General features: G+C 35.4%; 1 protein-coding gene across 7 annotated transcripts in view; it reads right to left on the bottom strand.

Annotated features, from left to right (window-relative positions):
* Positions 1 to 14023, bottom strand: part of PTPRS (protein tyrosine phosphatase receptor type S) — a 408837-nt gene that overhangs the window by 67108 nt on the left and 327706 nt on the right. For 4 of the 7 annotated variants that reach the window (XM_053703177.1, XM_053703178.1, XM_053703176.1 and 1 more), the window contains 2 exons: positions 7171 to 7283; positions 6628 to 6675 (listed from right to left, as the gene is read on the bottom strand). In XM_053703177.1, the coding sequence (XP_053559152.1) occupies positions 6628 to 6675; positions 7171 to 7283 (161 nt within the window). The remainder of the gene's footprint in view (positions 1 to 6627; positions 6676 to 7170; positions 7284 to 14023) is intronic. The other 3 variants (XM_053703180.1, XM_053703179.1, XM_053703182.1) reach the window with 1 other exon arrangement.

The following is a 14023-nucleotide window of genomic DNA, read 5'->3' on the forward strand; positions in this document are numbered from 1 at the left end:
TCTCAGTTCATGGGCAGTTATTTTGCGCCTTGGTTTTTCCACACGCTTCTTGCGACCCTGTTGACTATTTTGAATGAAACGCTTGATTGTTCGATGATCACGATTCAGAAGCTTTGCAATATTAAGAGTGCTGCATCCCTCTGCAAGATATCTCACTATTTTTGACTTTTCTGAGCCTGTCAAGTCCTTCTTTTGACCCATTTTGCCAAAGGAAGGGAAGTTGCCTAATAATTATGCACACCTGATATAGGGTGTTGATGTCATTAGACCACACCCCTTCTCATTACAGAGATGCACATCACCTAATATGCTTAATTGGTAGTAGGCTTTCGAGCCTATACAGCTTGGAGTAAGACAACAATCATAAAGAGGATGATGTGGTCAAAATACTCATTTGCCTAATAATTCTGCACTCCCTGTATATATATATATATATATATAAATACACACACACATACACACACACTGCTGTGCAAAAGTCTTAGGCCACCCAAGGCGATTGTGTTTAACCTCTTAAGGACATATGAAGGAATTTTTCCGTCATAAAACAATTGAGCAAACTGAAAGCTGTGTCCTTAAAGGGTGACATCGCTATTTGAGAATTACATGTTTATTTGCTCTAACATTAGAATAAATACAAAGTACTTGCCTAATTCTTGCAGGATGGCTAGAAAAATACAGGATTGTTTCTACAACCTTTCCTCAAGGTATCCCAGCCATTCCGTTTTTGTTTGTTAGCTTGTACAAGCGTCATGGTTGCTGAATATTGTTTAGTTATACCAGGTGTGCCAGTTGTATTAAAGGGACAGTCAACCATAGAATTGTTATTGTTTTAAAAGACAGATAATCCCTTTATTACTCATTCCCCAGTTTTGCATAACCAACACAGTTATATTAATGTACTTTTTATCTTTGTGATTACCTTGTATCTAGGAACCTTCTTCCAGCCCCCTGATCACATGACTGTGACTGTTTATTATCTATTGTCTTAAATTTAGCATTGCTTTGTGCTAGATCTTAAATAACTTTCTGTGCCTGAATACAGTGTTATCTATATAGCCCACGTGTACTTTCTGTCTTTGTGTTGAAAAGAGATTTAAAAAGCCTGTGATAAGAGGCAGCCCTCAAAGGCTTAGAAATTAGCATATGAGCCCACCTATGTTTAGTTTAAACTAAGAATACCAAGAGAAAAAAGCAAATTTGATGATAAAAGTAAATTGGAAAGTTGATTAAAATTTAAAGTCCTATCTGAATAATGAAAGTTTAATTTATACTAGACTGTCCCTTTAAATAACAATACATGGAATGGCTGGGGAGCTTCTAAGAGAGGTTTGGAAATGGCTATGTTAACACAGTTTGACATACAAAAATTCTGCATCAACAAACCAATTCTCTGGGAGAAAATGGTCAATGGAATTGGAAAAAGCTTAAATTAGAAAGCAGTTTCCTGCCTCTGCTGAACAGCACTTAAACCTCACCACCTTTAGGGCCAGAAGGGACGCTAGTAAAAGGTTGCCGAGGGAGGTCTTCCATGAAATGATCAGCTAAGAGACATTTATCGTTAGATGGTAACAAAGAAAAGAGATTACGGAACAAAAAACACGTGAATGGCAAACTAACAACAAAATTATTATGGAGCTCAGAGTCCAAATTCTACATTTTGGACTCACGAAGATATCAGAAGAGGCACCATAAAGAAATACACGGATTGATGTTTGCAGCCTTATGTGAAACAGGCTGGCAGATTTGATCCTATATTATCGTGTAACTGCGTATATTACTGCAGAACAGGTTCGCTGAATGAGAACAAGAATACAAATAATGATAGTAATGTATTTCAGCCAACGCTATAGGGGTTGTGGATCCCGTCAAAACTATTGTGACAAATCTAAACAGGAAAATACACCTTTAGGAAAATGAATGAGTGTAAAAAGAGTGATATGAAACCCAGTTTTTATTTCAAGATACAAAATAGTTTTCATTTTTAAACAACTTTTCAGTTTACTTTGGTTATCTAATTTGCTTCATTCTCTTGTTATCTGTTGTTGAAAATCATACCTAGGTATGCTCAGGAGCAGCAATGCATTATTGGAAGCCGGCTGCTGATTGGTAGTTGCACATATATGCCATCAACAAAGGATTTAAAGAAAATGCTGTAAATATTATAAAAGAAGTAAATTGGAAAGCTGTTTAAAAACGTATTCTTATTCTGAATTCTGAAATAAAATTGTTGTGTTTCATGTCCCTTTAATGGCAAAATATTTTTAGGATTAGATCGGCCACATCCACACCCTGACCCTAACACGAATACCAGAGCAAACTCAATTCCGCTTTGCATACCATGAGACGCCACACAAAACATAGTTTTTTGTGTTAACTTTAGAAAGTTAAAGAATTTATTTATTTATTTTGGTTAGAGCAAATAAACTCTTACCGCTCCAATTGTCAAAAGTCTTCAATCGGAATAATTAAGAGTGACCCAGGACTTGTGTACAGTAACAGATGTGTGTGTATATGACCCTATTGCTTATCTGCACATCTGTGTCTCTAAACATATAGCAATAGGCAATGCTTGTCCAAATCCTGGGGCAACGGCTCCTTAAATTCTACTTTTGGCTCCTATCTTCTTAGAAATACCTACACATATCCATACATATTAACCTTTATCTGGTTTGCAGGCTCCTCAATATTTTTGCTGGCAACTAATTTAAAAACAAAAAAAACTTCAGCCTCTGCATTAAAGTTAGAATTGCAAATCAGCATTTCCTTTAATATAAAGGCTAAAGCTAAATATTTATTTGTTAGGAGTCTATGAGCCAAATGAAATATGGATTTGTGCTCCTCTTCCCTCTACCTCAATAACTGTGTCCTTGCCCAAAGACCGCTTGTCCTAACTGCAAGATCCAACATATATGGTCTGTTCCGCTAGCACCGTCACTGATCCCGAGAACACAGCAATGAGGAGGTGCAGGTGATGTAGACTCTGTCAGAACAAAGGGGGTGGTTGCCATGGAGAATTTCGAGCCCCGTTAGTGTTATGTAAGAAAGCAGTGGTAATATTAATGAGCGGTAGCAGCGTGACCAGTCACTTGGTAAAACTTGGCACAGAAATGGCAAAGCAAGCATGACATTCTCAGTTTTACAGCAACTTGCGGCCAGTGTCCAAGCACTAATTTGGGCTTTATGAGAAAATCTGGATATCTAGACTATTTGAAAATACCATCACTATTTAGCTGAGGGACATACCTAGTAGAACCCGCTTCTAGAAATATAGATTTTTTTTTTTTTTTAAATGAAAAGCCAAGAGACAATAAAGTCTGTCCATATTCCTAGTTACACTTTATTTCATTTATTTATCCCATACTTTTTGTGAAGGATAATTGTAGACTCTCCCTGTTTACTTGTTGTTTACTTGGTTAACTATGAATTTAAAAGTAAGGTTTTAAATGTATTTTTTTTTATAAAGTAATACCTCTCTGTAGACATAGGTAGGTTTAGGATAAGCAATGCATTACTGGGAGCTAGCTGCACATATATGCCTCTTTTTATTGGCCTACGTGATGTGTTCAGCTAACCCCCACTAGTGCATTGCTAATCCTTCAACAAACAATCCCAAAAGAACAAAGCAAATTGTTTAGAATTGCCTGCTCTATCTGAATCATGAAAGAAAACTTTTGGGTTTCATATCCCTTTAATTTACTTTTAAACATACCTGATATATAGCGATTATTTAAAGGGACGTATAAGGCGAATTTGAAGCGCAGAGCTGTGCATTTCAAATGCTATTAAAACCGATTTAACACTATGTTCTTTTTTTTGTTCTTTGGAAGATTTACCACAAGGGTTGTAGGTCGCACGAATCTGTCACTTATGAGCGCAACCAAAATCTATTTTCAGTGAGTCTTGTGATATGTTTTGAAAAAGTATTTTTTTTTTTTTACAAAACTAATCATAATCAACCATACGGAATAATAATTCTTAAAGAATCTAAACTGAGATTAGTTTGTGTAAAATAAAAAATATAAAAATCTTTATATAGACTGGATATTTTTTTTTTTTAACTAAGAGATCCCTTTAAGAGTTTTCTGGGACTTCTTCAACACATTAATATACAGAAATAATATTTTATACAGGACCAATAAAACTTATTTTTATTTTAAAAGGGAAATTAAACTCATGTATATTATTTGTTAGCAAGCTTTGCATGGTTTCAAGGTGGAGTTCTCTAGATACACACCTTGTAAAAAAATACATTCTTGAGTAGATTTAAAAGGGACAATGCACTGTAACATTTTCTCTAATTTGTTTAGATTGATCCATTTTACCTGCTAGATTGTATTTGTATATAAGATTTTACTTTCATTTCGTCATCTGAAAAGCTGATTTTGTTTGTTGAAACTGCAACCTATATTGAACATTTCAGTGCTGCAGTACTGGCTATAAAAAGGCTATGCACACAAGAGGAAGCAGTAGAAATCAGCCTCCAAGTGGGGGGTCAAAGATAGAGCACACCCCATTTGAAAGATTGTTCCTGCAGTTGCTTTGAATACAAATAACTATTATCAGCTGACTGCCTAAATACATGGTCTCTTTAACTTATCTCATCTGCTTTGGCCAGTTAAAATTAGCACTAGTCTAAGCAATCAATGTGAAGCATGTATCAGGCTGAATAAAAAACAGCATGGTAAATATACTTTTAGGGTTTATAGGGCAATTAGACTAAATAAACACTAATAAAATGTCCGCACATTTTTTCCTATTAAAAATTGTATGAGGTGGTTGATTTGGGGGTATATGTCCTTTTAATGTGAAATGTTAGACCAAACTGATATACACAGAAGTGTAATTCAGTTCATAATAGAATTTGTTTGCAATCCACTTGTTTTAGCAAAGCATTGTCTAATAAAAGCTATTTCTGTTTCACTGCTACCTTTTACTCTGCACAGGTGCACATGAAGCAGATACTCATCCTTAAAGGGACATTGAATCCAAATTTTTTCTTTCGTGATTCAGATAGAGCATGCAATTTTAAGCAACTTTCTAATTTACTTCTATAACCAAATTTTCTTCATTTTCTTGGTATCTTTATTTGAAATGCAAGAATAAAAGTTTAGATGCCGGCCCATTTTTGATGAACAACCTGGGTTATTCTTGCTGATTGGTTCATAAATTAACCCACTAATAAACAGGTGCTGTCCAGAGTACTGAACCAGAAAATAAAAGCTTAGATGCCTTCTTTGTCAAATAAAGATAGCAAGAGAACGAAGAAAAATTGATAATAGGAGTAAATTAGAAAGTTGCTTAAAATGTCATGCTATATCTGAATCACAGAAGAACATACAATTTTAAACAACTTTCCAAGTTACTTCTATTATTAAATTGTCTTTGTTTTCTTGTTATCCTTTGTTGAAAAGCAGGTATGTAAGCCCAGGAGCGTGCACGTGTCTGAGGCAATATTATTAGCATTAGCAAGAGCACTAGAGGGCACTTAGCAGCACTATTTCCTGTCATGTAGTGCTTCATGCACACTACCTACCTAGGTATCTCTTCATCAAAGAATAACATGAAAACAAAGCAAATTTGATAACAGAAGTAAATTGGAAACTTTTTTTAAAATTGAATTCTCTATTAGAATAATGAAAGAAAAATGTTGTGTTTCATGTCCCTTTAAGTTTGAGTAGTGTTCTGACGTGATGCACATGTGCTCTGTGTAAAAACTGAAATAGCGATAGCTTTTATCTGCATGATTGTGCCAATACAAGTGAAGTGCAGAAACTCTTCTATTAAAAACTAAGCTGAAAATAAATGTGCATTTAATATGTCCCCAAATACTTCATATATTTGAGCTGCTGAAAGCCTTAAAGGGGCATAAAACACATAATTTTTCTTTCATGCTTCAGATAGAGCATACAATGTAAACAACTTTCGAATTTATTTCGAATTGTCATTTTTACTTCATTCCTTTGGTGTCCTTTATTGAAGGAGCAGCAATGCACTACAGGGTGCTAACTGAGCACATCAGGAGAGCCAATGACAGCAGGTATATGTGTGTGGCCACCAATCCGCATCTGGCACCCAGCCCCTGAGCCTACATAGGTATGCTTTTAAACAAAGGATACCAAAGGAACAAAGCAAATTAGATACTAGTTGATTACATTTGTATGCTCAATCTGAACCATGAAAGATAAATGTTGGGTTTCATATACCTTTAAGCAGAACCACTTAAATTATAAGCCTATAGGTTCTCAAACCTTCTGTACTGCGTTATCCTTACATGCTATTGGAGAATTGGAATTACCATGTTGCCCTTTCCTGTAGATTATAAACCTAAAACTGTTGAAACTTTCAGAATTGTACAATAAATTGAAACATAAAGCCCTCGTATATCTCTTTAATGTCACCACATTGCCTGGCCCCATACGATCTGAATCTGTAAAACTGCTCAGACAGGCACAGAAATGGTGCGGTAACAGGATGAGATGCAAAAAGCCCAAAGGACACAGATTTAGAACAAAGAACAAAACAAAAAAAAAAAACGGCCAAACAAAATAAAAGGACAAACATAAAAAGTGGCAAAAAAAATAAAAATAAATGAAACAACTGGAACAAAAACAGACAGGAACTAACTTTCAAAGTCAAACTCAGGGTCACTGAGGGGACTGCTGAGACCAGAATCTGCAAAGAACAGTAAAATAAAGAAATAAAAATACATCTCGTTTTTTTTATTCCTTCTGTCACAGTCACAAGAACATAAAATGCAGCTAAGATTTAAGACAAAAGAAAAATAAATATTTAGTTCTAACAGAAAACAAGAATGCGTGGGTTACACGTTTCTAATAAAATAAATAAAAATAATATTTAATGAGGGGGGAAAAAGCGCATATTACAAATATTAAACATAACATACAAAATGCACATACAATTCATGGAGATGAAACATTTTAAATGAACATGGTTCTGGACCTATCTAGAATAATGTTGGAGATTACATTTGGGCCTAGTTAAAATATCCTACTTCTGCTCCGCAAGTCCTCCAGAGTGATATAAACAGCTCACACTATCATAGGTTCCAACTGTTAAAGAACGAGCGCTGAATGAATTGGATACGTAGTTATGTGTTGTGATAGAAGAAGTCGGTATATAGCGAAAGGCTTGGGAATCCACACTCACCTGGTGTCTGGAAATTGATTCGTCTCATTTCCACTGGGTCAGTCGGGTGATGAGGAGTGATTTCAGCATTATTGAGAAGACATTTCGTTCTGGGTTCAGAGTTCTTTCGTTTGCTTCAAAATAAAAGAAGATTATTTGTTATAATGGTTTTAATTTTTCAATAAAGACAATGGGAAACAGTATAAAAATGATTAATGTTTGAACTAGAGTGTTTAGATTTGATGGCAACTTATCACAGTACAATAAATTCTTACCTGTCTGGTTTGCTGTCCAAAGAAGCAAACAAATAAAAAGGAAAAAGACAGAGTAAGTTCCAGTACAACATTAAAATAAGTATATAAAAAAAGTGATAAACACATTTGATGAATATAACTTAAATTTATCACTATATGGTGGTAAAAATAAACCAGTTTTATTACGTTGTTAGAAGAATCACATTCAGTACTCGTTGCTATATATACAGCCCCCCGATTACTTCAGTAGGTAAAACATCTCTCCTCATTTATCTCAAGTTCCTCTCCCATCTTTGAGTCCATTAAAACAAACCCTGAGAAATTAGTACGACCCTGGAATCGGGCGAAATGGCAGACCAGGCAAAAAAAAAAGCAAATACTGTACATATCTGGATGGACATACACCATACAGGCAAAATGAATAAACATAAAATCATTAATCAGATCATACTTCATAAACTCTCCATATCTTGGTACAGTTCCCTAAGAAAACACTCACAAACAAAGGCTATCTACTAAGTAGAAGATCCGTTATTAAAAGGAGGAAAGCATGGTGAGTGATCTTAAAAAGGGACAATCTACTTGATATTTTTTTATTGTTCAAGAATAATATATAACGCCAATACTACCCATTCCCCGAATCCCCAGCATTGCACAACCAACATCGTTATATTCATATACTTTACAACCTTTAAACCTCTAAATTTCTGACGGTTTCTAAGCCTCTGCAGGTTGCCTCTTATGTCATAAACTGATTTCTAAGCCATTGAAGGCAGCATCTTATCTCAGTGCATTTGATCAGTTTTTCACAGCTAGACAGTGCTAGTTCCTGTGTGTCATATAGATAACATTGTGCTCAATCCCGTGGAGTTATTTATGAACCTGCACTGATTGGCTAAAATGCAAGTTTGTAAAAAGCACTGAGATAAGGGGCAGTCTGCAGGGGCTTGGACACAGGTAATCACAGAGGTAAAAAGTATATTACAGATACAAATCTCCAAATCCTGAATTCTTAAATCCAAAAATTCTGAAATCCAAACTTTAATTAATATATTTTTTTTTTAATAAAATTATCTTAAATTACTTCTTCTCTGCCTGTGTCTGTTTTGTTTATTTTTTGTTCTAAAATGCAAATAATGGTCTATATTAAATAATCTCTTTCATGGTGGTCAGAGTCCATGATCAATTACTTCTGGGAATTATTCTTCCTTAGCCCAAAAGCTCTATAAAACCTCTCCTCCATCTCACATGTACCTCAGTCTAACATATAGCCAAGCAAAATTAGGTAAGAAAAAGGAATAAGAGCCATAGAAGAAGCAGGAAAAAAGTGTGCTAATGAAAATGCTAAACCCAAAAACAAAGGATGGGGTCTCGTGGACTATCACCACCATGAAAGAAATTAATTTATCAGGTAAACCATAAATTATGTTTTCTTTCATAGCGATGCTGAAAGTCCACGATCCACTACTCCTGGGAACTAATACACAAGACGTGGAGTCCACAAGTTAATAACATAAAGGAAGGTATTTAAAAAACATATTTTTTTCACTGAGAAATTAAATACACAAGCCCACAAAAAACACTTTTTCTTTGATGCACATAAAAAAAAAAAAAAAAAATCAGGCAAGAAAAAATTAAGCTGAGACAACTGCCTGAAGGACCTTCCTACCAAAGGCTACCTTAGAAGAAACAAAAACAAAATGGTAGAATTTAGTAAAAGTATGCAAAAAAGACCAAGTAGCTGCCTTGCAAATGTAATCAACTGAAGCCTCATTCTTGAAAGTCCAAGAAGTGGCGACTGACCTTTCAGAATGAGCAGTAATCCATTTCGGTGGAGGCTGACCTGCCTCCAAGTAAGTCTTGTGAATCAAGGGTTTCAACCAAGAGGCCAAAGAAACAGCAGAAACTTTCTGACCTTTTCAAGCACCAGAAAGGTGAAGCAACAAGCTAGAAAGTCTGTGTAAAATCCTTAGTAGCATCAATATAATATTCCAATGCTCTAACAACATCCAAATCATACAACCACCTCTCTGAAGCATTCTTAGGACCAAGACACAAAGAAGACACAACAAAATTATCTGCTAAAGTTATCTGAAGAAACAACCTTAGGCAAAAAATAAATTAAAAAAATGACGTTTGTATAACTACTTTATCCGGATGGAAAACAAGATAAGAAAGATCACAAGAAAGAGCAGATATATCTAAAACTATTCTAGCAGAATAGATAGCCAAAAGGAATAAACCCTTCCAAGCGGACACCAATTTTAACTTTCTCTGCTCTGTTAGACTCATGGAGACTGAATCTATTTAAAATTCCAAAGAAGTTAACTTTGTTTGGGAATAAAAGGTCCATAATAAATGCCCCAGATTTCTATACCAATAAAATGAAAACATTATATTTAATTGAATGAAGTTTTAAAAAACAAAAAACAAGTGCTAATAGTACCCTAAAATCTACCTCAAAGTATGAAAAATAGTCCCAAATCGATCCTCTGTAAACGCCCATAGAAATGGGCGTTTTTTTCTCCCTCTCTGCCTGTGTCCAATCAGAATTGCCTTGCTGATCAGACACGGGAGCAGGAATTCAACAGCATGCTGACAGAGTTCTGATCACAGACAATAGGGAACCTTTGTGAACATTCTTGGATCTGTAGTTAGACCAAACAGTAGAGCAACAAACTGAACATGCTTGTCTAGAAAGGCAGACCTGTGAATTGGAACATGAAGATAAGCATCCTTTAAATCTAGTGTGGACATAAACTGACCTTGCTGAACAAAAGGCAGAATAGTCCAAATAGTTTCCATTTTGAAAGAAGGAATTCTTACAAACTTGTTTAAAGCTTTCAATTCAAGGATTGGTCGGATTCTGAAAGTACTTTCCTTTTTTGGAACAATCAAGAACCCATCCCCTGTTTCTGTAAAGGAATCAGAACAATCACTTTCAGATATGAAACTGAATGGAAAAAAAGATTGAGCTTTTACAGGTTCCTTGCAACATTGGACAGAAAAAACCCTTCACCTGGGAGGTCTTGTTCTGAAACCTATCTGATAGACCTGGGAAACTATATTTAGAATCCAGGGATCTGGAACAGACTAAAACCAAGCCTCCTGAAAGACTTAACCTGCCCCCTACCAAAACCTCTGAATTGGGGGCTGCACCTTCATACAGATTTGGTAGTAGGGATAGATTTCTCAGCCTACTTTGACCTGTTCCAGTTAGCACTAGGCCTCCAGACTGGGCTAGAGGAGCCTTGCTTCTGAGCACAGGAGTCAATCTTTTGTTCCTTATTCTGACAAAAGGAGTGAAAACAATTAGAAGCTTTAGATTTCCCTCTAAACTTCTTTTTTTGAGGAAGAAAAACTTCTTTACCACCAGTCACAGTAGATATTATAGAATCTAATTAACAACCAAATAGTTTCACTACCAAAAAAAAGAGACAAAAATCTAGATTTTGACACCATGTCTGCAGACCAGGATTAAGCCACAAGGCTCTCCTAGAAAGGATTGCCAACGACATGCTTTTGATATTAATCTTCATAATATCAAATACAACAAATATAAAAAAAGTCGTCTATGAGCAAAGCCAAAAGATTCTCACTAGCAGAGTCATTAGAATACTGTTCAGGACAACTAGATAACTAATAAGATGAAACAGCAGGCCTAAGCAAATACCCTGCTTGTAAAAATAGTAGTAGGTTTAGACAAAGTGGAAATAGCCTAATCAACCTTGGGAACAGTTTCCTATATTTCAACATTAGCAGCAGGTAAGGGAAATAACTTTTTAAACCTTGCAGATAGATGGATTAAAATTATCTGGTTTAGATCATTTCATAAAAAAACATATCAGAGACAGCATCAGGGATAGGAAACACTTCAGGAAGTTTAGCAAACGTTTTAAAAACACTGAATTTAAATGATTACAAGGCTTAGCATCAGAAACCTTAGACTTCTTAACCCCTAAAGTAATTAAAAGCCCTTTTAAAAGAGAAAAAATATGTTCAATTTTAAACAAAAAAGAGGAAGTATCAGGATCAACATTAAAGGCAGACTCATCATCACCAGAGGAAATCTCACATTCTGAAGACATAACAGTATCCCTGACTCCAGGGGATATCTGGAGTGACCTGTTACGCTTATTTAAAGGCGGGAGATCAGTAGCATTCTCCAGTAAGGAGCAAACAGAAGGAGCAATAATACCCAAAGAAACGGCATTAGGTTGCACTGATTGCAATAACATAGGCAAACATTAGTCCCAAACTGGAGGGAAAACATTTTTGTTTTACAATAATTCTTTTTTTTTCTACAATAAACACACTTAATTATGGTATTAATGTGTTAAGGAGACTCAGCTTCTAGGGTAGATTTGGGGACAGAATCAGACAACTCCATTAGAGCATATGACAAAGCAACGCAATAAAAAAACCCCACTATAACCCCTAAAAAAGCTCTTGAGGAGTGGCAGCTTACCTCCTCCTAAAGTAGTTTTCAAAAACTTACAGGTACTATGCCTACTAAGCTGAACTGAAAAACAAAGCAGAGGCCATATAACTTCACATCTGAATGCTAGGTAACCACAGCAGACTGAGATAACGCAAGCAAAAAAACCTGTTATAAAGGAATTAAGCACGCCAAAAAAAGCTCTTGTGGTTTGAGAATCTTTGCCTCCTTCTAGTGGTATGGAAGAGTAATTCCCAGGAGTAATGGATCTTTTTAAGAGGAGCATTTACGGTTAGTCACTATGGTCTAAGATTACGGCACTATGTACAGCTGAAACGCGTCAGACTTGATGCCTTCTTTTACTGTTTACTAAATAATAAAAAAAAATGATTGAATTTTAAACCGCTGGTGAAGGATTTTCTCTATTTTACTTATATAATGGATTGTGGACTATCACCACCTGTATGAAATACATTACCTTTCTGATTACAGTACTGTACTATATTTCTGAGGGTACTATGTATACAAACATCTTAAAAATGAAATAAAACTGCCTTTAGCTTACATGTGTAAGCTGTATTATGACCTGTAAATTTTGCCTAAATGTATTATTTATATTGTTTTTTACACTTGGTTCCCTCTCAAAACTGTCCCATTTTAAAGATGCAAATATTCCAAAATCCAAACTATTCCGAAATCTAAACCTTTAACGGTCAAAACCAGTTTGGATAAAGGGCTGTCGACCTGTAATATAACAAGTGTTGGTAGTGCAAAGCTGGGAAATGGGTAATAAAGGGATTATCTTTTTAAAACAATAAATAATTTGGGGTAGAATGTCTCTTTAAGAGAACAGAGCCAAGATGTGGAAATGGCATTATTAATTTTGTCTAAAAAAATAAAATAAAAAAATGTTAGCTAATACATTGCAAGTAGCCCTTTTGTAATGTACTTTTCGCCCCTGCCTTCAATGCTTGAAAATGTAACAAGCAGCACATGCCTGTAATCACAGTTTTCTTGAATTATGTAAGGTAACATTTCCTAAACACAGTCTATGCATCTGAAATTGAGGCTGCCTCACTTCTAAAAACAATGAAACACATACTCCTAATGGAGAGATCTAAGCAGACATAATCTCATGCTGACTTTGCTTGAAAGAAGGCTGGCAATTTGCCTCTAACACGGCCTCTTGCTTTCATTTATGATCTCAAGATATTCTATATCCAAAGATACAGTCACTCCCAAAATTGTAGCAGTAAGAACCTAAATGCTGTTGAAAGAAGAAAACAAATATGCCCCTGTCTATTTCTGCAAATATACATTTCTCTCATGGAATCAAAGTGCTTTTTAATAAGACATTTCTGTATTGAAACCAAGCAGCCTATATTTGCTTTAAAAATAGCATTCTGCTACCAAATGTTTCAGCCTGACCATCCTTCTGACAGTATTTGCTGCAACCACACAATAATCGGAGAGTTTCATAGACGAAGACACAGACAGAAGGGGACAATATACTGTATATAGAAAGAAAAAGGTAGTCTTTATATTTCTCCATTTTGTACTCATAAGATCCTTAAATGCATCATTATCATAAATAAGAAAAATAATTTATGCCCGACCTCAAATAGCAGCACCTGCCATAGGATAATCCATATATTGAGTGACTAGTATTAGAACAGGACATAAGAAACAAGTAAATGCTTTTCGGTTTTCCTCCATTTAGCTTGAAACAATTCTAGCAGGGCAGATGAAATAGGAAATTTAGGCCTTTGTTCAGACTCAGAAACAAACCAATCAGTTCTGGTTGGCATAAAAGACATTCATTTATAATCTTGCACATTCTGAATAAAATGCGTAAGAAAGATAAACCAAATTAATTTAGTAATAAGTATATTGACAAATTGCCTATATAAGAGAATACGTTAAGAATGCTAAACTTCTAAATTCAGATACTACATCAACTTTAGGCTCCAAAATGATAATCTGAGAAAAGGTGGAAGAGGAGCCCATTGGCTGTGAAAAGGAGAACTGTACAGGAGCTGCATATATGTCAGTCTCTTTATGCATAATGAACATAAGGAAGCAGCAATCTTAAATGGGCAATGTGGCGAGCAGCTGATAAGAGTTCTTTGTTTTCAAAGCAGCTGTAGGAAGACCATTTCAAATGGACTGGTCTCTCTCCCAC

The sequence above is a fragment of the Bombina bombina genome, chromosome 2 (genome assembly GCF_027579735.1).
Source record: "Bombina bombina isolate aBomBom1 chromosome 2, aBomBom1.pri, whole genome shotgun sequence".
Lineage (NCBI taxonomy): Eukaryota > Metazoa > Chordata > Amphibia > Anura > Bombinatoridae > Bombina > Bombina bombina.